At 49.4% G+C, this 22651-nt stretch overlaps 1 protein-coding gene across 5 annotated transcripts in view; it reads left to right on the forward strand.

Moving 5' to 3' along the window:
* Positions 1-22651, forward strand: part of LOC135918618 (uncharacterized) — a 440383-nt gene that overhangs the window by 209041 nt on the left and 208691 nt on the right. For 4 of the 5 annotated variants that reach the window (XM_065452238.1, XM_065452236.1, XM_065452239.1 and 1 more), the window contains one exon: positions 21594-21695. In XM_065452238.1, the coding sequence (XP_065308310.1) occupies positions 21594-21695 (102 nt within the window). The remainder of the gene's footprint in view (positions 1-21593; positions 21696-22651) is intronic. The other variant, XM_065452237.1, reaches the window with a different exon arrangement.

The following is a 22651-nucleotide window of genomic DNA, read 5'->3' on the forward strand; positions in this document are numbered from 1 at the left end:
ACGAAAAACATACACAAGCGCTCGTCCTTATGTTGCTCCTATTCTTCGTCCCTCTTTGTTTGGGCACAAGAAGTTTTAAGAAGAATGTTTGTTACTTTATTTGTTGATTTCAACGCATTCAATTGAGGGAAAGCGCAGGTGCAAGCAAGCGCCGCATGTGCCCTGCTCGGCGGAGGATAGAAAAATAATGCCGGAAAACAGGAGGCCCGCCTTTGACGCGCCTGAGAAAGGCGTGGAAAGCGACTCATGGCAAGTGCGCAGGGTTGAAAGCGGGACAGTCGCGGTTAAAGTATGCGCTCAAGTGGGAGAAACGGCTGGGGCAGCGCATGCTTCGCAACGACGATAAATACTGCGGCGGCGCTACGATCCAACTGGATTGGGCCGCATGAAGGTCGCGCCGTTTAAACTGCTGGTGATACCTCTCTGCAGGGTCATCGATACAACTTCGAGTGCTGGTATATGCGTTCAGACTGCTCAAACGATGTTTCTAACTATATATGACATATAGTTGTGCCTGAGGAATAGATGTCTTCTTTTTATTCTTTATTTCATTTTTTTTAAATGCCACTCGGTGATTGCGCGTGAATTGCGGCCGCAGCGTCGGCATTTATTCAACTATGCTATTATACGGTTCCCTTTGGAGAACAAATATTTTTTTTTCTTCAAGCAGCATGTATCTCCTGTGTGTATTTTTGCGCTTATAGTTTTCCATCGGTAGTTCATCGGTAGACAGAAAAACATACGTAACCTTGCTGCTTGCCACGTCAAACAAATAAAACCTACGTGCCCCATCCGGCACCCTGTACTCAGATTTACGGAAATGTATTTTACACATTTTTTACTTATTTCTGTGAACGATTTATTACATCTTTTTCTAACTGACCCCCCAGCGATAATACATGGCGACGCAGGTATTCTGTAAATAAATAAATAAATAAATAAATAAGGTAGTCCTAAATGATAAAAAGACGAACGAGCAGTGCAACCTCGGGCTCCGAAAACAGTTTTAGGCAGCCATTATATATTTTAATCTTTGGCCCTTAAGCCATGTGAATTTTCCACCCAGTCCTCGCCTCAGAAAAAACATTCCCAGGCGCCCTCAGCTATCGCCTAAGAGACGCGAAGGTGAAAGCCTTGTAGTCCACTGCAATTCATCTTAATCGACCATGATCCACCCTAACCCATCTTATTCCGCCCTAATCAACGTTAATCCACAATAATCATCTTTAATACACGTTTATCCGCCTTAGAGACATTATTTAAAATTATTCTGCCCTAGTCCACGTTCATCCAATCACTAATTCATCATTAATTGACTTAGCTAATCATTATACCTCATCTACACGTGCTTTGGTTCCCTTCTCGACTTCCTTAGGTCACGTGATATTTCCGGTACCTCGCTACGCACATCGCACCGGTGAGATAATTGTTTCAGGAACTGGTGCGCCTCTGCGCAACAGCAACGACTCTCCGTCAGTACAATCATTCGGAATCAGAGTCCTCACTTGCGTTGTCCCCATGCATTCGAGAATTCAAAAGTGATCTTATGCGTTACATTTGAACGGAAACGGCTATTCGATCATTTTTAATAGTGAAGCCTGAAGTCGAGTACGATCTGAATAGCAAATACCATTCGATTGACTATATGTTTTTTCTTCATTTCGCCTGCTCGCGCGCTGAAGGAGATCGCCAGCAAGTCACCGAGACTGCATTGGTAAAGAACTCCCGGTCTCCACAATGAACTTTGAATACATAGGCAATATTTTTTCGCTAACAGTGTTGTTGATATTGTAACGTAGATTGGAGACGGAGTCTTACAAAATAGACGTTTCTCTTTAATGGCGGGCCAGCAGAAGAGCGTGCAGCTTACGCACCTCATCGTCTTTAATGGCGCCAACCTTTGCGCGCGCCGTTCTGCGGTGCGGGAACCCCACATCTTTGTGTCAATATCCCCCACGCGAAAAGCAACCGTCTCGGTCGCGTCACAAAGTTCTTTCAACTACATAAGAAATGGAGCTCCGCAGGTGCATCTCGGCGTTCACGTACGCGCATAGTATGGTTTCATGCGCACTACATGAACAACTTCAGCGCGAGGATGACAACGGAACGAACCGGGGTCAGAACTACAGGGGACGACTTCGTGGGTCACGTCACTGAGGCGGCGTATAAACTTGTAGGGACCAAAATACCGGTGGATCAACTTTTACGAGACTCCACCGCGATGGACGGGCGTCCAGACCCATATGCAGGCACCAGTATTGTAATGGACGTCGCGTCAACCCTGGTTGTATCGAAGGGTGTCCGTATGCTGTTGGCTCCTGATATGATGCCGAGCAAGCTGGCGTGCCTCTTTGGCTCTTTGTACAAACTCTTTCACGTGTTTGCTGTTCGGGCTATTATCAGCCAGATGTAGCATGGCGTGAAGTGTTGACGTGACGTGGCGCCCGTATACAAGTTCGAACGGAGTAAACGGTGTAGTCTCCTGTACAACAGTGTTATACGTGAAAGTTACATAGGGTAAAATCTCGTCCCACGTCTTGTGCTCTAGGTGTACATACATGGAGAGCATATCAGCCAGCATTCTGTTCAGACGTTCAGTTAACCCATTGGTTTGAGGGTGATACGCTGTGCTCTTGCGGTGAGAGCCATGCGTCAGCTGGAGAACGTCCTGCATAAGTTCCGCTGTAAATGCTGCACTGCGGTCGCTGATGACAACAGACGGTGCACCATGTCCTAGGACGAAGTGGCGTACAAGGAACTTGGCCACTTCATACGAGTTTCCTTGAGGGATAGCTTCGGTTTCGGCGTACCGGGTTAAGTAGTCGGTAACGACGACTATCCATCTATTGCGCGAAGAGATCAGTGGGAATGGCCCAAGTAGATCCATTCCTATTTGTGGGACTGGTGCTTGAGGTTGGTCTACAGGATGAAGAAAGCCGGGCGGTTTGACTGGTGGTTTCTTGCGGCGCTGACAATCGCGGCAGGTCTTCACGTACCGTTGTACAGAAGAATAAAGCCGGGGCCAGTAATACTTCTGCCGTATCCTTGCTAATGTCGTAGCCTATCCCAGGTGTCCCGCGCATGGCTCATCATGGCAGGCTTGCAAAATGTCTGGGCGCAGCGCCGACGGCACAACAAAGAGGTACGTATTGGGGCAGCTTCCGCAGTTTTTCCTGTAAAGGGCGTTGTTGTGCAAGTAGTATGATGATAAGCCATGCACTAGCGAGCGGGGTAAAACACTTTCAACTCCTTCAAAGTGCTCGATCAGCGGCAGCAGCTCAAGGTCAGCGCGCTCGTGCTCAGCCATTTTTATGGCGTCGATAACGCCGACAAATGGCAAGTCATGGTCAGTATCCGATGACGCCTTAGGGAGTGGTGCGCGTGACAATCAGTCAGCGTCACCGTGCTTCCTTCCAGATCAGTAGACAACTTTAATGTCGTACTCTTGTTGGCGCAGGCTCTAACGTGCTAGTCTGCCTGAAGGATCCTTGAGGTTGGCAAGCCAGCACAGTGCGTGGTGGTCACTGACTGCCTTAACGCACAAGTAGGGTCGGAATTTACTAATTGCCCACGCAACCGCTAAGCATTCTTTTTCAGTGGTTGAATAGTTTTTCTCAGCCTTGGTGAGACTGGGGCTTGCATAAGCATGGGTGCGTTCCGCACCAGCTTGCCACTGTACAAGAACTGCGCCGAGACCAGAATTGCTGGCGTCAGTATGAATTTCAGTCTCAGCGTCTTCGTCAAAATGAGCAAGTATTAGGGCGTCTTGCAAACGCTTGCGCAATTTATTGAACAACTGCTGCTGCTCGTCCACCCAAATGAAAAGCACATCGTTGGGTGTAAGCAGTGTCAGCAATGCTCGAGAATCCCTCGACGAAGCGCCTATAATATGCGCAGAAAACAAGGAAGCGTTGGGCAGCCTTCTTGTCAGTGGGTGGTGAAAACTCGGCGACGGCAGCTAACTTGTCGGGGTCTGGTCGGACGCCTTGAGGACCAACGACATGGCCATGAAATTTGACCTCTTGGAACCCGAAGTAGCATTTTTCAGGCTTGTTGGTGAGGCCGGCAGTATCGATCGCATTGAGGACACTCTCGAGTCGTGCGAGATGTTCGTCCAACGTGCTCGAGAACACGACAACGTCGTCCAAGTATACGAGGCAGGTTTGCCATTTGAGTTTAGCAAGCACAGTATCCATCATCCGCTGAAAGGTGGCAGGTCTGAACAGAGACCGAAGGGGAGAGCTTTGAACTCATAAAGCCCGTCAGGTGTCACAAACGCTGTTTTTTCACGATCCTGTTCATCAACTTCGGTTTGCCAATGCCCTAATTTAAGATCCAACGAAGAAAAAAACTTGGAATGCTGTAGACGATCCAGTGTGTCGTCGATGCGTAGCAATGGATAAACACCGCACTTGGTGGCACAGTTCAACTTTCTGTAATTTACACAGAAGCGTAGTGTGTTGTCTCTCTGACTAACACTACAGGGGAGGCCCACGGGCTGGTGGACGGCTGGATCACCTCGTCTTGGAGCTTTTTCACCTGATGCTTGATCGCTTCCCTTCCCACTGGAGACACTCTGTGGGGATGCTGACGAACCGGACGGGCGGACTCGTCCGTAATGATGCGGTTCTTTGTGATGGATGTGGACCGCACTTTGGATGACGTTGAAAAGCAGTCCGCAAATTCATTCACGAGGCTCAGTAGACGATCTTTCTGGTGCTCTGGCAAAGCGGCGTTAGCATGAATCCGTTCTGTTAGGCTGGGTAACCCAGATTGCTGAGACGATGCGGTTTCCAATGTGGCAATGTCAGTAACATCAGTGATTTCGCGAAGGTATGCGACTGTCTTTCCTTGCGGTACATGCCGATATTCGTTGCTAAATTTCTTAGCAAAGCGACTGAACATTTGTTTCGCACCTGAAGAAGCCCTCTGGCTGTACAAATGTGGCGCTCAAGAAGCAGGGGCATGTTCGCCTCAACAATTCCTTCGGCGTCGTCCTCCATGTCGCATGGACAAAGGTAAGCACGCTGCTCTTGGTGGCAACGTGACGTGATCGCCAGCTACGCGAAGCGCGACGTCATGGTCGTTGTCATTACTGTTCGCTATGGCTTGCGTAGTAGCGAAGCTGACTCTAGGCTCTTGCAGGTTGATGATGGCACCGTTCGCCTGAAGGAAATCCATGCCGACTATAAGGTCCTTTGAACATTCAGGAAGAATGACGAAGTCGCCGATGTACGTGAAGCCCCTAATGTTGATTCGCGCCGTGCACTGGCCCATTGGAGTTACGAGACGCCCTCCTGCAGTACAAATCTGAGTTGTGGTCCTTTGCGTCGGAACTTTGTTCAGTATAGGCACGAGATTCTGGCTCATAACAGACGTGTCCGCACCCGTGTCGATTAAGACTGTCACTTCGTGGTCCTCTATGGTAACTGGCAACTTGCAGGATACTGACACGGAACTACACTGCTTTCTCTGCGTCTCAATTACGTCATATCCCGGTCGTCGTAGTGGAGGATCTTCAACATTCGCAACGTCAGCGACCTCACCTCCGCAGGTCGCTGGACTCAGTTTTCCCAGGAGGCAGGGCTGGGTGAGTGGCGACCTCGATCGGCGTGGTCGAGGAAGATGATGGAACCGACGTACTCATCCTTCTGACTTGGTTGGGTAGCGGCTTGAGCTCGGGTGGCAGTCCTTGCAGTCGGCAGCTTGTCCGTACGTGCACAGGAGTCAGCTCAACCGGAATTCGTGCTGGACTTGTAGACGGTGTTCAATCTGGGAATAGTAGCATGTACCCCGCACTTCCACCAGAAAAATGTAACGTAGATTGGAGACGGAGTGTTACAAAATAGACGTTTCTCTTTAATGGCGGGCCCGCAGAAGAGCATGCAGCTTACGCACTTCGTCTTTCATGGCGCCGACCATTGCGCGCGCCGTTTTGCGGTGCGGGAGCCCCACATCTTTGTGCCAATATTAAGGTCCAATAATTGCCTAGATTCCTTTTCTTGGAAAGGCGATTGGTTCACCTCGGGCTGGTGCAGCTTTTAAGAGAAACACGCTTACTCCGGTCGGGAGTTCTAGCTTTTGCCATCAGTAGATTTAGAATATTTGATCATTCTTCTCTTACATATATGCCGTATATACATGTCTTTTGCCATATGAGTATAAGGCTAGAGGAACCTAGAAACTAAAAGTGCACTATAATATTGTTTTCTTTTATCATTGACTCTGATCAATATATTCCGCCAACAAGAAGTGCACGTAAGATGACATGGTAATAATTTAATTTCTTACGTAGCTTCATGTTGCAGATAGGCGGCTTTTATAGCAAAAATTGCATGTCACTTTTAGAAGACGATGTTAAAATAGCAGTCCACCTGGCTGAAACTACTATTCGTACCAGCCGACAAGAGTCGCGGGCGCACCAACGCAAGTAAAACCATAAAAAAATTCGCTGCACAGACTTTGTGCCAGAAAAACTGGGCGTCCGCCAGCGTCCGCGCAACTTACGCGCAACGTACGCGCGCTCGCCTGCAGACGACGCACTTGACAACGACCACGATGGCGATGACGGTGAATGTCATTTGAAGACGTCATGTTGTATAAACTACGCCTCAAACATGCATTAGTAGGAAAACGGTGTAAAAATTGATTTGCAGTTGAAATAAAGCCCCACTATAAGAGTGTACACGCATAATCGGTCTCGGCGCCCTAAGTTGAATTACGTTGAAAATGCCGCGAAGCGTGTCCCCACCCCAAACCTGTTCGCTCGCAGCGTCCCCACACAATTTTATACATGCGGCACCTCAGCGGAAGAGCGTCGTTCGGCCCACCTCTGCAGTACGCTGTAGTCAAGGTATTAAAATACGTGGCGCTGGCGCCTTTCCTTGCACAGCCTTCAGTGCTTGAAACTCGGAAGCAGTGTGCCGCGCAGGGTGCGCTCATGTTGTCGCACGCGGCCTTTTTCTGGAATTTTTTTTCTGCCTCCTGCTTTTACGCGTTCCGTGCTATCTCCATTCACTGACTGCCATCGAGGAAACTCGGGTAAAACTCGTGTGAACGAGAAACTCTGCGCATGCTGCAAAACACCCAAGGACAAATTTTTCAACTGCGAGGTTTTCTATGTGAGAATCCCGTAGAGGTTCCCTTAGCACCTTCGTTGTACGATTCGGTTTGAGGAGAATTTTTCCCGTTTATGCACTTTCTTTCACCTAGTAAGCTTCCACATCACTGATTTGCTGTAGAAGATTGCCAAAAAAAACGATACGACTGCACCATGGAACTTTCTTCATGACTCGCTTTGAGAGCGTTTTGAGAGAGTAGAGCGTAGAGCGTAGAGGTGGTAGAGCGCTTTGGTGGTATGGCGTTGCGCTACTAAGCATGTGGCCGCGGGATCAAATCTTGACCACGTTGGCCGCATTTCGATGGAGGTGAAATGCAAGAAGGCTCGTGCAGCGCACGCTGGGTGAACGTTGAACATCGCCAGGGGGTCAAAATTATTCTGTAATCCGCCACTACATCGTGCCTCGTAATTACACCCTTGTTTTCCTACGTAAAACATGTAAAACGCTACAATTTCAATTTCAAGAGTCCTCATCCTGTGATAAAGCAGAATCGCATAGAAAATACTCTAACTACTGCAAAAATTTTGCATGCACACGCATGCCCAGTAACTTTACGCTTGCCAGTATAGCATGCGTATGTGACAAAACCTAGTGTGTCATCCTGTATATAATAAGAAGAATATGACTAAAAAATCGGGCCCCTCGGTTAACCCCCTTTTTCTCGTTTATCCTATATACAACTGCTATGATCAGCAGATACGCGTAGATAAACGTCAGTGGCGAAGGAGCGGTCCTGGTCATCAGTTTGTGGCTAGCCTGGTGCTCCATGCGGCTAGAAGATTTATAGCGCCATGCAAATCTCTGACGTCGTGGTATCCGACATCCAAGCGGCCTGATATTGTTACGTGTAGCTGTAGCCCAATGCTATATACATTTCTTCAGAGGAAGCTAACGGAAGGCCACAATGGCGACGCTATATGAAGTGGTTCCACGTCGTCTTCCTCCCCTTCAGTGCAGCCACACTGTGTTGGCTGTTTAGTAGCATCACCCCCGGCAGTAGAAGCACCGTCCCGGTGCCTAATCTACTCATCCGCGGTGAAAGGTGTATGGTATGGCTTTAGTCTCGCCACGTGAACGATGTCACTTGCAGCCGACGATGACGCTGAGGGGTCGGCGGGGACGACTTCATACGTGACATCGGTCACTTGTCGCACCACACGGTATGGGCCAGTGTAGCGTGACAGCAGCTTTTCAGAAAGCCCCACACGTCGAATGGGTGACGAGAGAAGCACCAGAGAACCCGGAGTAAAGTGCACGTCGCGATGGTGGCAATCATAGAGGCGTCTCTGATGCTCCGGTGAGGCCTCGAGACGGGTGCGGGCGAGCTGGCGCACGTGATCGGCGTGTGCGATCGCGTCGCGGGCGTATTCCGTGGCTGAACGTGTGGCCGAGGGCAACAAAGTGCCTAAGGGCAACGCAAGTTCTCGGCCATATAGGTGGTAGAATTGTGAATAGCCGGCGGTGTCGTGACGCAATGAATTATACGCGAACGTCGCATATGGTAAGTGAAGATCCCAGTCGTGGTAGTCGATCGCAACGTACTTCGAAAGCATGTCGATGATGGTCCGGTTGAGGCGCTCCGTGAGGCCGCTGGTCGGTGGGTGCTACGACGTGCTGAGCTTCTGCTTTGTCGAGCAGCAGAGGAGGATGTCCTCGATGACTGCCAACACAAAGCTGCGGCCACGGTCAGTGAGTAATTAGCGCGGAGCACCGTACACTAATATGATGTCATAGAGCAGAAAGTCAGCAACGTCAGTAGCACAGCTTGTCGGAAGGGCTCTGGTGATTGCGTACCGCGTAGCGTAATCAGTAGCGACGGCAACCCATTTGTTTCCGGAGCCCGAGAGAGGAAACGGTCCAAGCAGGACTAGACCAACACGGAAAAAGGGTTCTGGTGGGATGTCGATGGGCTGGAGACATCCTGCTGGAGGTGTGGAGGGCTTCTTCCGGCACTGACAGGGCTCACAAGCGGCAACGTACGGAGCGGGCGAGACCCGGCCAAAAGAATCGACGTCGTACACGGTAGTATGTGCGCGAGACGCCCAAGTGTCCAGCCAAGGGAGCATTGTGAAGTTGTTGGAGGACAGTCGAACGCAGGTGCGATAGAATTACGAGCAGAAGGTCAAGGCCGTGTGGATCGACATTGCGGTGGTATAATGTCCCCTCCTTAAGGAGAAACATCCGCAGAGTGGCGTCACCAGGCGTTGATTCCAGATGGTCGGTGAGAGCTCGTAATGAGGGATTGCGGCGTTGCCCGTTGCCGATTTCAAGCAACTGGGACACAGAGAAAACGCAAGCGATGGCGTCCGCATCAGCCGGTTCATCGACGGGGTAGCGGGAGAAACAATCGGCATTCTGGTGCCAGCACCCCGTCTTATATACCACGGAGAAGGCATATTCTTGCAGGCGTAATGCCCAGCGAGTGAGTCGTCCCGTGGGGTCCTTAAGCGAGGATAGCCAGCAGAGCGCGTGGTGATCAGTGATGACACAGAAGACGCGTCTGTACAAGTGTGGACGAAACTTCGCCACAGCCCACACAAGAGCGAGGCACTCGCGCTCTGTGATTGAATAATTGCTCTCGGCGGGTGATAGAAGTCGGCTGGCATAGGCTATAACATGATCATGTCCACGCTGGCGTTGTGCTAACACTGCCCGTATGCCGTGACCACTGGCATAGGAGCAGTGTTAGGCCCACTTTGACCCGTCTGGCCCACTTTGTCCCAATTTTGGCCCACTTTGACCCGTATGCCTCAACTTCCGTTCAGGCAGACGGGTCAAAGTGGGCCAAAATTGGAGGCGTGGTAAGGAGAGTAGTGAGCTGCGTAAAAAATGCGGCATGGTCAGGTCCCCAACAAAATGGGGCGTCTTCCTTCAAGAGATCGCTAAGGGGACAGTGCGATGGTCGCAAAATCCTTCACAAAGCGTCGGAAATAAGAGCACAGCCCTACGAAACTGCGAGCGTGCTTGGTAGAATTCGGAACACAAAAGTTCGTATCGGCGCGAATTTTGTCCGGATCAGGTCTCACGCATCAGGCGTCCACGAGGTGTCCAAAGACGGTGATTTGGTGGCGAGCGAAATGACATTTTGACGAGTTCAGCTGGAGAACGGCGCGGCGGAACACGTCAAGAATCGCTGAAAGACGGTCGAGATGCGTGTCAAAAGTGGGCGAATAAACGATGACGTCGTCCAGATAGCACAAACAGGTGGACCACTTGAACCCCTGAAGCAAAGAGTCCATCATTCGTTCGAAGGTGGCGGGCGCGTTACAGAGACCGAAAGGCATCACTTTGAACTGATAAAGGCCGTCAGGGGTAACAAATGCAGTCTTCTCTTGGTCCATGTCATCGACGGATATCTGCCAGTAGCCGGAGCGTAAGTCGATAGAAGAAAAATAGGTGGCACCGTACAGGCAGCCTAGAACGTCATCAATACATGACAAAGGGTACACGTCCTTTTTTGTGATTTTGTTGAGGTGGCGATAATCTACACAAAACCGCCACGTTCCATCCTTCTTTTTGACAAGTATGACGGGAGAAGCCCAGGGACTACAGGAAGGCTGGATAACGTCCTTTGCAAGCATCTTTTTGACTTCCTGTTGGATAACGGCTCGTTCGGACGCAAAAACACGATATGAACGTCGGTGAATAGGGTTGGCATCGCCAGTGTTTATGCGATGGGTCACGACGGACGTTTGACCCAAGGGTGGATTGTCAAAGTAAAAAATGTCGCGACAGCCTTCAAGAACGCGGCAAAGAGCTTCAGCTTGAGCAGGTGTATGGTCAGAAACAACCATCTTCTCAATGTCGACGTCAGTACCGTGCGATTACGCCACGGTATAGGCTGAGCTATGACGATTTTCCGCTGGGAGTGGCTCGATCTCATCATCCTGCAAAGCGCTAATTATAGCCAATGAAATTCCCTGAGACACAACTTGCGCGGTTAGCGCGAAATGGACAAGGGGAACGCAGGTGCGGTTGGCAGTAATTGTCAGCACAGTGTGCCGCACGGTAACACCACGTGTAAGAGTAACTGCCGGAATTGGTGCGACCACATAATTACGGTCAGGTACAGCTGGTGAGGGCAAGAAGTCGACGTGTGTCACAGAGTGGGGCGGTAGGCGAATAAAATTCATGCAGCTCAAACGGCTTGGAGGCGAGTCCACAGGGTCGGCAAGGAGAGGCAAGTCAAGGCGAAGTGAGCCGGCCGAACAGTCAATGAGGGCAGAATGATTAGCAAGGAAATCCAGACCGAGAATGAGTTCGTGAGGGCAATGCTCGATGACGGTGAAGAGAACGATGGTGTGTCTCTAAGCAATGGTGAGTCGGGCAGAGCACATGCCAACAATAGCGACAGTCCCTCCGTCGGCGACTTGTACAACTCAGTTCGGGGCGGGCGTCAGAACTTTCTTGAGCCGACGGCGAAGAGCAGCACTCATAATGGACACATGCGCCCCGGTGTCAATTAACGCGCACACAAGAACATTGCCGACGAGAACGTCCAAAAGATTTTTGTTCGTAGACAAATTGAAGCGAGGATTTCGTGCCAATGTCGTCACTGCAGCTTCACCTCCAGAAGCTGCACTATCTAGTTTTCCGGTCGGGGGTGCGGCGAGTAGGTCGGAGAAGGAGCGCGGCGTGACGGGGGCGAGCGAGATTGACGACGAGAGGGAGAAGGTGAGCGGAAGTGGCGGGGTCGTGTCAAAGGTGTCGCAGGGTCAGATGATGCAGCGGGCATAGAAGGGACGAAGGAAAAGGGTGCGCTAGAGGGGCGAGGGTGGCAATCAGAAGAATAGAGCGTCGGAGAAGTCCAGCGGCTGCGGCACTGGCGATCGACATTTCCAATGCATCGGCAGTAAAAACAGATCGGCTTCTCGTCCACGGTTCGCCATTCGGAGGGGTTGCGCTGTCCATAAGAGTAAGAAGAGTGCGGTGGGGACGTGCGTGGAGAGAGAGGTTCTGAGCTTACGGAACGAATGGATTGCAGGCCGACGTTCGACAACTCTTGACGGACGACGGCCTGTATCAAGGAGACTGTCACCGGAGAATGATCAGGTGATGGGAACGAAGGGGCCGCCGGTTGTGCCGCTTCGACCTCACGACGAATGATGCGGGTCAAGTTGTCACATCGCGACGACTGGTGGAAGAGGTCGTCACAAGATGACGTAGCAGCTGTGTTGGGAAGTCCCGTGATGTGCTAGGATACCCGGTGGCTTTTAGCCTGCTCGAGACGGCGGCACTCCTTGAGGATCGTATCGATGCTGGTGACGTTCGTAAACACCAGTAAATTGAAGGCTTCGTCGGCAATGCCTTTGAGGACGTGATTAACCTTCTCGTCCTCAGACATGGTCAGGTCAGCCTTGGCACAAAGGGCCAAGACGTCGAGAATGTACGACACGTAGGACTCGGTCGACGTCTGTACACGTGTGGCAAGGGCTTTCTTGGCATTGACTTGTCGACCAAACGGATTGCCAAAAAGGTCGCGGAGCTTCTCTTTGAAGAGATCCCAGCTCGAGATCTCCTCTTCGTGAGTCTGGAACCATGCAAGTGGAGCTCCGTCGAGGTAGGAAAGAATGCTCGCAAGCATAATAGTCGGATCCCACCTGTGACTGGTGCTAACACATTCGTATAAGCGGAGCCAGTCGTCAACATCAGGACTGCCGACTCCGTTGAAAACACCAAGATCCCGATGGGGCAAAACGGCGACGTAGGTCGGGGCTGCAGGCGGAGGCGGTTGTGTAGATGAAGTGCGGCCAGCAGGAGCCGAAGTTGCACTGTTGCCGTTGCGAGCGCTGCGAAGCTCCATGATGGGTACGGGGAACGTCTACCTCCACCAAATTAATGTTACGTGTACCTGTAGCTCAATGCAATATACATTTATTCAGAGGAAGCTAACAGATGGCCACAATGGCGACGCTATATCAAGCGGGTCCACGTTGTCTTCCTCCTCTTCAGTGCAGCCACACTGTGGTGGCTGTTTCGTAGCAATATTGATTAGGGATGAACAGAAAATTCATTCACGAACATAAATACTAGCTGCTCAAATATTCTTCAGAGTAACATTCAAGGATGGTCGTTAGCTCAGTGGTCATTGAGCAGAACAGAGTCCTTACACGGTCCGTTTCCGCTAACATTGAATGGTTCAATGGCCACTCAGCGAATTTTGAGTTGAAAATGTGTGATAAGAGGGCCAGCACAACTATTTAACCAACAGTCAAAAGCAATAATCACTTTATGCATTGCCGTGTAATTGTATTCATATCAAAATAATATTATCGCTGCATAAACGAGTTTCTTGGCGAATTTCGAAATTCGATTGTCTATTCACATTATCGCTCTAGCGTCTTTGAGAAATGCATGCAGGGGCACAGTACAGAATTGATAAAGCTTCAATTGAACCCAAAATGTCTACAGTAGTTTCTGCTTCACTTACGTCTGTTGTTTGCGACCGCTTTCCAAATGATCTCGTGCTCTTGACGTGGCGAAACTCATTCACTTTATCACCTCTCGGTGCAACTACTAATGGGTAAAGGCCATACCACTAAAATGCACAAGAGATTTCAGGTTGGCTGCAATATGTAACAGTCGTTAAGCCGAACCATGGCACGTCAGCTGTTCACCTACTAATGTCAACTAAGCACGCATAGTTAACAATATTAGCATGCCGAAAATGTTAGCTGTGTTTACGTTGCTGACTGCCGAGAATGTTAACACAATCTTTACAAAAAAGTATGGGTTTTTACGAGCCAGAACCACGGTCTAATTTGGAGGCACGCCGTAGTGGGGGACCATATGGGGTTCTTTAACGCGCACCTCAATCGAAGTACACCAATGCTTTCGCATTTTGCCACCATATAAATGCGGCCGCCGTGGCTGGGGTTCGATTCCGCAACCTCGTGCTTAGCAGCCTAACACCATAGCCACTGAGCAACCATCTTTACAAAATACAGATATAGACCTGAACTTAAAAATTTACTTATTGTGCCTTACGTACGAAAACCACGATCTGGTTATGAGGCACGACGTAGTGGGGGACTCCAGAATAATTTTGAGCACCTGAGCTTCTTTACCGCGCACCTAAAGTACATGGGTGTTTTCGTATTTCTCCCCCATCGAAATGCGGCCGCCGCGCCAGATGATTCTGTCCCGCGACCTGGGGCTTAACAGCGCAAAACTAAAGCCAATAAGCAACCGCGGTGGGTACTATCCTGCAGTCAACTTCGTGCAATATTGTGGGTGAAACATTCAAGTACTGTGTGCGCATTTCCTCTCATTGCCCGAAATTTTGTTTTCTGTAAATCATTTTCAGGTTTCATGCCAATTCAGAAATACTTTTTTATACCATTTCGTTTGCATCGAACATTGCTGCGAAGATATGGCCTAAGAAAAATTGTGCACTATTCATTTCACATTGGAATTCTGTGTTTTATGTAGCGTACCATCAATGTGCACATGCATATCTCATCTTCAATGTCACTCACAGTGCTCAGTGTTAAAGCACCTGCGTTGTGATGAAAACATAAGGCATTACACTTCATTCGATATGAAGTTATCCATGAAAGAGGGATCTTATTCAGGAAAGGCTAAAACTGTCACCGATCCGACCGTAGAATACCGCTACAAAGAAAACATATACAGATTTCCAGCAAGCGTCGCAGTTGAAGAATAGGTTTCCTTTGCAGCTTCGTGCTCCTGTCTGGTGAAGGGCACGTTTTTGTTTTTCATAGACGTTACTCTTACTAGCGCACTGCCTAGTTGATTACAGTCGTTAACGTGATTAGCATTGCTCACTTTGGTTATTGCGTTAATGTGTTCTTGAGGCACCCCTCGGGCTAGGTGAAAAAGTAAACACATTCTGAGGATAGCATACGCTGCTTTGAATTGGACTACTGCGCGGGGCTCACAAGCGGAGCGCAAAGTCACCTTAAACAATATTTTTCACAGTACCCTTCTCACCCTTTTCGGTGCAGCCATATTTCGTAATATAGCAGATACTCTTACACGGGCTTGATTGGTCAATAGCTGACTTAAATCAAGCAGCGTGAGCCGACTGTCGTCAGCTCACGTTCTGCCGTGCCCACGCATGTAGCAATGAAACTTGGGCCAACTATTCATGCAGGGGGAGGGGAGGGGGAGGGGTCATGGCTGTCCGCTCTGGCTAGTTTTTATTAGTCTGGAACACTCAACTAGCCTCAACATACGCGAAACTTGAGCTCAGACCACACGTACTCAATTCCTGCCATGCGTCGCGATGAGTAACGGTTATCGCCTACAAGGGCACGCGCCAGTGCGCGCTCACTACCCGTCGTTCCTGGTTAGATGTGCTTGAGCGCTGCAAATTGCGCAGGCTGGATTTTCCCACTATCCGTGCAGCACAAAGCATCACGGCCAGTCTGGCACCCATACTGCGGCCCTGCTGTGCACTTACAGGTGCACGTAGCCACACGTAGCTGCGTGTTCTGCATAGCGTAAAACCGCGGCCGATGCCGGGTGCTTCAAAAAGCCCGCACGCCGTAACTTTGTTTCCTTTTTCTTGTTTGCTCCAAATCGATCATATTTATGGTCTACTCGGCAATGTGAACCAACTAGCCCACCAACATGTTACTCTGGTAACGCCGTGAGCAGGGTAACACTACTCTGTCGCTACCGGTGATCCTCCGCTCCATCGTAACGGAGGACGTTTACAGGGAATGGGACGGGAAAATGCCGCGCTCGGAGTATCTACAATCGTACTAGGTCTTCTTAAAATATTTTATTGCGATAGCAATCTATGGACACTCCAGGCGCATTTATGCTGTCAGCGTCGCCGTGAGCCTCCGTTAAAAGTCCAAGGGCGATAAAATTGTCGCTGCGTGCCCTGTCCTACATGTGCGAGCGAAAGTGTGCGAGGGTGAGCCGGCGAACGGGGCTCGATCTGGAACCGGATGTGAACCAACTAGCCCAGCAACTTGTTACTCTGGTAACGCCGTGAGCAGGGTAACACTACTCTGTCGCTACCGGTGATCCTCCGCTCCATCGTAACGGAGGACGTTGACGGGGAATGGGACGGGAAAATAGAGTGTTTTAGTTGAGCGTGTTTACGCTCCGCTAAGCAGATAAGCGGAGCGGAAGCGCGAATGCGCATGCGCCGTCCGCTTAGCCGAAAGCGGCATAGCGGAGCGAGGAACACGGTCCGCTTAGAAGCTGCCTGAGCGGAGCGTGCCGCGCAGCACTTTGGCTAGCGTTGGCGTCAGAACGGATTGGATTGGATGCAGAAAGCAAGCGCGCTGGCTAACACGTGGCGTTCCCCAAGACGGCGCTTTATTTTCCATTGGATAAAATGGACCGGTAACGCATTACAAGCACACGTCTAGATACTACATGGAGAAATAAGTTATATATATATATATATACATATATATGTTTTACTGTATAAGAGTGATCAATAGGTCTTTTTATTTTCTTTCATTAGCCTGAATTTGACCAGGGGGCGCTGCACCTACGAAAGGTCCGCTCCGCTCCGCTAAACGTAATGCCGCGCTCGGAGTATCTACAATCGTACTAGGTCTTCTTAAAATATTTTATTGCGATAGCAATCCTATGAACACTCCAGGCGCATTGATGCTGTCAGCGCCGCCGTGAGCCTCCGTGAAAAGTCCAAGGGCGATAAAATTGTCGCTGCGTGCCCTGTCCTACATGTGCGAGCGAAAGTGTGCGAGGGTGAGCCGGCGAACGGGGCTCGATCTCGCGTGCGCGTGTGAGTAAAACCCCTCAATCGCCCAAAGTAGTGCCATTCACTTCCCTCCTCCTCCGCTGGGCGCGGCCTCGACGGTGGCGCCGCCGGTGGTGGGCCTGCCGTAGCAGACGACGGCTAACAGGCTACGGGAGGAAATCCGCGGAAAAGTTCGTTCGAGTCCTGCGGAGCAGTTTTTTCAATCTAGATCTTGCTTTGTCAGTCGGTAACTGGCCTTAAGGATGTCGTGTCGGATTTGCGGAAGAAATACAGAAAAGCACCATTATTCGAGGCGTATTTAAGGCGTAAAGCGCGCACGTTGAAAGTTCGTGTTGCTGAAACACGACACAAGCACGCGGTGTGCTCAGACACGCGAGTAATTACCAGAGTTTCAGGTTTTGACAGCATGAAAGTATGTGCACGTGGTTTCGTAGGTTAATTTACGTACCTGCAGGATGCTTTTGTTCGGCCGGCGCGTGCGAGATTCCGACTTTCTGCGGGCAGCAATGCCTGGCAGCAGGGCCGTTTCTGTTTCGCGCCTTTTACACATGTACGTAGCTCATGCACAGGTTGTGGTGGCCATGAGCAACCTTTTCACACATAAGCGGTATAGATAATTTGAATAACGTACCAGCATATGAAATCTTTATTTATTTATTACAGTGAAAATGGTTAGAATTTGATAGAAAAAAAGAAGGAACTTGATGGGACAACTGGAATGAGGTTCAGAAAATAATTATCCCCCTCCCCTCATTGGCACCAGCAACACTTTTGTTGAAGTGCTAATTCTATCTCTGTATACTACGTGCGTCTGTATTCTTTTGCGTTGTAAGTTTTCACAAGGAAGCAGTGTTGCGTTAACTGGAACAGTCAAGGCACGCAAGACAGAAAAAAAAGTTGATTCTTGGGTTTTACATCCCCACGCCACGATCTCATAAGGCATGCCATAATGGGGGCTCCGGATTAATTTTTTTCCAGCTGGGGTTCTTTAACGCGCCCCCAATGCACTGGACACGGGCCCGTTTTGACACGGACGTCAAAAGAAGAGGTTGGAGGAGCCGTGGTACTTACTTCACAAAGCCGCGCGTTCTTTGCCACTTGCCCGAAGTCAGCCCGCCCGATCTTGTCAATCCACACTTTTCTTCGTTTTGCGTTGCGCCCGGCGGAGGGTAAGGCAAAAAGTGTTTTGCCGTCACTGGGTCTGTTGTGGCAACCGTAGGCGCAGCAGCACGGCATCGCAATTAAGCACTCGGCCCTAACACATTGTATAAAACTACCGCGCTCCTTCAAACCGCCTGCCGTACTTTCGTCGCGCAGGCCCCAAAATGGGGGTCGCAGCGCGCTGGAAAGAAAAGATATACAAAAGCGCGGCGCCTGCTCTGCGCCGGAAAGAAAAAAATATACAAAAGCGTGAGGCCTGTTTTCACGTGACCCAGATTGGCCAATGGGGGAGCGGAGGAGGCTGGGGCGACAGGAGGAGTGGAGGAGGAAGCGCCTGGGTGAGCGGGGTGACGGAAAGGATGGCGCTACTTTTGGAAAATTGAGGGGCTTTACGAGTGAGTAAAATCCCTTGGTGATTTGAAAGTAGCGACACTCTTTGAACTCTGCCGCCGCCGCGCGACCTCCTCGCCTCCTCCTCGCTCCTTGCGCGTTCCCCCCGCGGCAACCAGTGTTGCCCCCGTTTTTCTGCACGACGATTGGTCTCCCTGCCGTTGCCCTTCGAAACGCGCGGATCTTGAGTTTTGCTTGTGTTTTGCTTTTTCGTTCGCGCCATTTTCCTCCTCAGCACGGCTGGCTCGGCGCTTTAGCTCGGCGTAGCGAACGTTGTACGCTGTGTTTCCTCCTCTATGTTATGTGCTAGCGCTATGCCGGGCTGTTGCGCATATAACTGCAGCAAGAAGCCTGAAGATGGTTATGCCGTTTTTATGATACCACAACGAAAGCATGACGGCTTGTACGGGAAGCAGTGGCTGCATGAAATTGGCCGAAAGAACTTTGTTCCGACAAAGAACTGAGGCGTTTCTTATAGCTCGTAGAAAAGCATCTCGTAATGCTGCATTTTTTTTTTCATTCTTCCGGCCTGCTCACCAACGTTTTTGTTGGGGTTGTCCTCAGTATGCCTAATATTCTGGGGCGGCTCCATCACCTCGCACGTCGCTAACTGTTGTTATTCAGTAGGAAGTGCAGCATATAAGATTCTGCTTTGCGCCCTGAAAAAATTAGTGGCAAGTATACCCGTGGTATTGCAGGTGATGAGCGTTAGCTAGTCAACATGGAGTATTTTTTTAAGTTTTAAGGCGAAAGCCTTTAGATCTCTGTTTCAAGGTCGCGTTGTAAACTGGAAGTATCACGTGAGCCAAGGAAGGCCGGAGGTGACCCAAAGCACGTACACCCCTGTATAAGAGAATGATTACTCAAGTTTATGAATCATTTTGACATAAGGTCGAAAAGGGAGAATTAAGGTTGATTAGAGTGTATTGAAGAAGATTAAGGTGGATTAGAGTGCATTGAGAAGGATTAAAATACATGAATAAAGATTAAGGTGGGTGGAGGAGGATCAAGGCGGATTATGGTGGATTAAGGTGAATGGTTGATGAACGGGTATTAAGACCGATTAGGGTGGATTAGGGTCATGAAAACGGATTAGGGGGTTTGAGGTGGATAAAGGTAGATTAAGATCGATTAATCTGGATTAAGGTGAATTGTGGTTCATAAAGAAGAATTAGGACCGATTAGGATGCATTAGTGTAGATTAAGGTGCATTAGGGACCATGGAGTGCGATTAGGTTTGATAGAGATGGATTAGAATGTATTAATGTAGATTGGGACTATTAAGCAGGATTCAGGTGTATTGAGGTGCGTGAATAAGGAATAAGGTGGATGAAGGAGCATTAAGGTCGATTAGGATGGACAGAGGTGAATTAGGGTTCATTGAGTATTAAGACCGATTAGCCTACCATAATCCTCCTGATGCACATTAATCCACATTCATCAGCTTAATCCTCCTTCATTCGCTTTAATCCACCATAATCCATGAAAGACCTCCTTAATGCAACCTAATCCAGCTTCATCAACCTTAATCTACTCTAAGCCCCCTTAATGCACTTTAACCCTCCTTAATCAACCCTAACGCTTTCTTATTCACTTTAATCTACCCTAATCTGCTATAACCGTCCTTAATTCACCTTAATCCACCCGAATCAACATCCATCGACCTTAGTCCATCCTAATCCTCCTTAATCCACCCTAATCGTCCTTCATTCACTTTAATTCACCTCCGTAATGCACCTTAAAATCTTCTTAATCCACCCTTATCCTTCTTCATGCACATTATTCCACCCTAATCCACTATACTCGTCCTTAATGCACCCCAACGCACCTTTATTCACCCTAATCCATCTTCATCGACCTTAGTCGAACCCAGCTTTCCTTTATGCACCTTAATTCACCTTAATTCACCCTAATGCACCTTCATCGACTTTAATCCACCTTAATACACCCGAATTCATCTTATTCCAATCACTAATCAATCATTACTTTGCTAATCATTAATCGCATCTTATACGCGGCTGCACATGCTTTGGTTCGCTTCCCGCCTTCCTTCGGTCACGTGATATTTTTTGTAGCTCACAACGGGACCTTGCAACAGAGGTCTAAGGCTTTCGCTTAATAAACCACACACAAAGGGATGTGTCACAAGCAATACTAGATCAGACGCACGAAGCAAAGCATCTGATCATGTGGCAGAAAAATTGCCTGGAGTACAGAACTCGCCTCAAAGCACCCTTTACATCGGTATACCCCGTTCATACGGCTTTAAGAAAAAACCAACCTGCTCGTAAACGTTGCCTCCATCATTATCAATGCTGTTATTAGCATTTTTCGAAATTTCTAACCCCACTGGGGCGCGCAACTGGCCCAAAATAACACGCCTCCATAGAATCCTGCGGCCCGGCCGCGGGAGCCCAGGAGGAAAAGCGCGCCGTGCGCAGCCGGCGGGCAAGGAGAATCGAGGAGCAAAGCGCCGTGAGGAGGAGAGTGTCTTTACTTTCAAATAATCAAGGGGTTTTACGAGTGGAGAAGCAGGCGCGCCCTCTCGCGCGAGGCACAGGCGTCAAGCAAGGGAGGGGCGTTCTTCGCCGGCGGCTGCTGGTGACGGCGCTGCCGGGTGGGCGCCGCATCGTGGAGGTGATCGGCGGCGTGGCCACAGGTGCCTCATCGTCACAGCGATGTGTGCAGGGTGCGCGTAGTGCTGGTGGCTTCGTAGGCGCTGTGCTTTCGACGCTTCATTGGCGTTGAAACGAGACGTACGCGAAGGTCATTGCGCTCACTGCTTCCGCGATTCGCCACTCCAGTGTTTTGACGGCGAGTTTTCCCTGTACTGGGGCGAGATGTGTTCATGTTTACCGGTGTGCGCGTGACGCCGTGCTTGTTAATTTAGATAGTAAGCGATTGTTTACAAGTTTAGAAGGCCCATAATAATACTATCTTTCCTTCTCATAGCAGTGTACTAATTTGCTATCGCAATCGGTGCTTCGCCTTTCGGGCGAAAGTGGGACTTTTTTCCGTAATACTTTCTTGTTAGATATCACACTCTTTCAAAGGTGTTTTGAGGTTTCCAAGAAATGTGGTTCAGGACGCTGTGCGCTGGTTTTGAGCGGAAACTCAGTTTGAGAGTTTGTTCGCGCTGCAATATTATTTACCTAATGTCATATCAGTTCATTTCTCATTCTTATCGCATGCGTTTGAACGATTCGATGCAGCAGAGCCTACAACGCATCCAAAGCCAAAAACTTCAAGACGCCGCCCCACTACAACACCCTCGACTACCACGACCACCACCACGACGACCACAACGCGAACACGTGAGTGGGATGCTTTATGATCCATATCACACCGAAGGTATGAGCCCAAGCTTCATAAATGGGAAATGTTAGTTGCACCCAGGATGTCGAGCCGTAACCGAAGCGGTACCGCTTATTTTGGTCGAACTGGAACCTAAATCGCATCGAAATGGAGCTCAGTTTCAACGGGCAACAGAGTGTGGAAACGTTTCGAACCAGTCTGGCCAGCTGTTCATAACGTTTCGAAACAAAGTGAATTACCTTTTCCGAACCAGTTCTTGAAACGTTTCGTAACTTTTAACTCGCAACTTATCGGCCAGTCTAAAACAGTGCAACTGCTTCTAATGTTAGGTTCTGCCCACAATACAATACAATACTTCATTGTGCATAAAGAAAAACAAAATACAGATAGGAGGTCTGCCAAAGCCTCAGAGGGCTTGTCTGCAATGCCTCACAGTCAGGTCACACCCGCCGTGGTTGCTCAGTGGCAATGGTGTTACGCTGCTGAGCACGAGGTCGCGGGATCGAATCCCGGCCACGGCGCCCGCATTTCGATGGGGGCGAAATGCGAAAACACCCGTGTACTTAGATTTAGGTGCACGTTAAAAAACCCCAGGTGGTCGAAATTTCCGGAGTCCTCCACTACGGCGTGCCTCATAATCAGAAAGTGGTTTTGGCACGTAAAACCCCATAATTTAACTTTTTTAACAGTCAGGTCACAGAAAATTCCACGTGATTATTAGGGGAGTTAGCTATTAGCGAAATATTGAACGAAATATAGAAGAATTCCTAAAAATTTTCTTTTAAACTTCGAGAATCCTGAGTAATTTCTCGATCCCACGTCTTGTGTTAGCTTCTAACACAGTCATTGGTAAATTATTAAATATGGTAAGAACGTAATATTACCGCGTTTTTCTTCCATACTTAGTTGCCGTTTTGGGGATCACATACAGTTCTTTCGGACTACGACTACGGGC

Source organism: Dermacentor albipictus, chromosome 6 (genome assembly GCF_038994185.2).
Source record: "Dermacentor albipictus isolate Rhodes 1998 colony chromosome 6, USDA_Dalb.pri_finalv2, whole genome shotgun sequence".
In the NCBI taxonomy this organism is placed as follows: Eukaryota; Metazoa; Arthropoda; class Arachnida; order Ixodida; family Ixodidae; genus Dermacentor; species Dermacentor albipictus.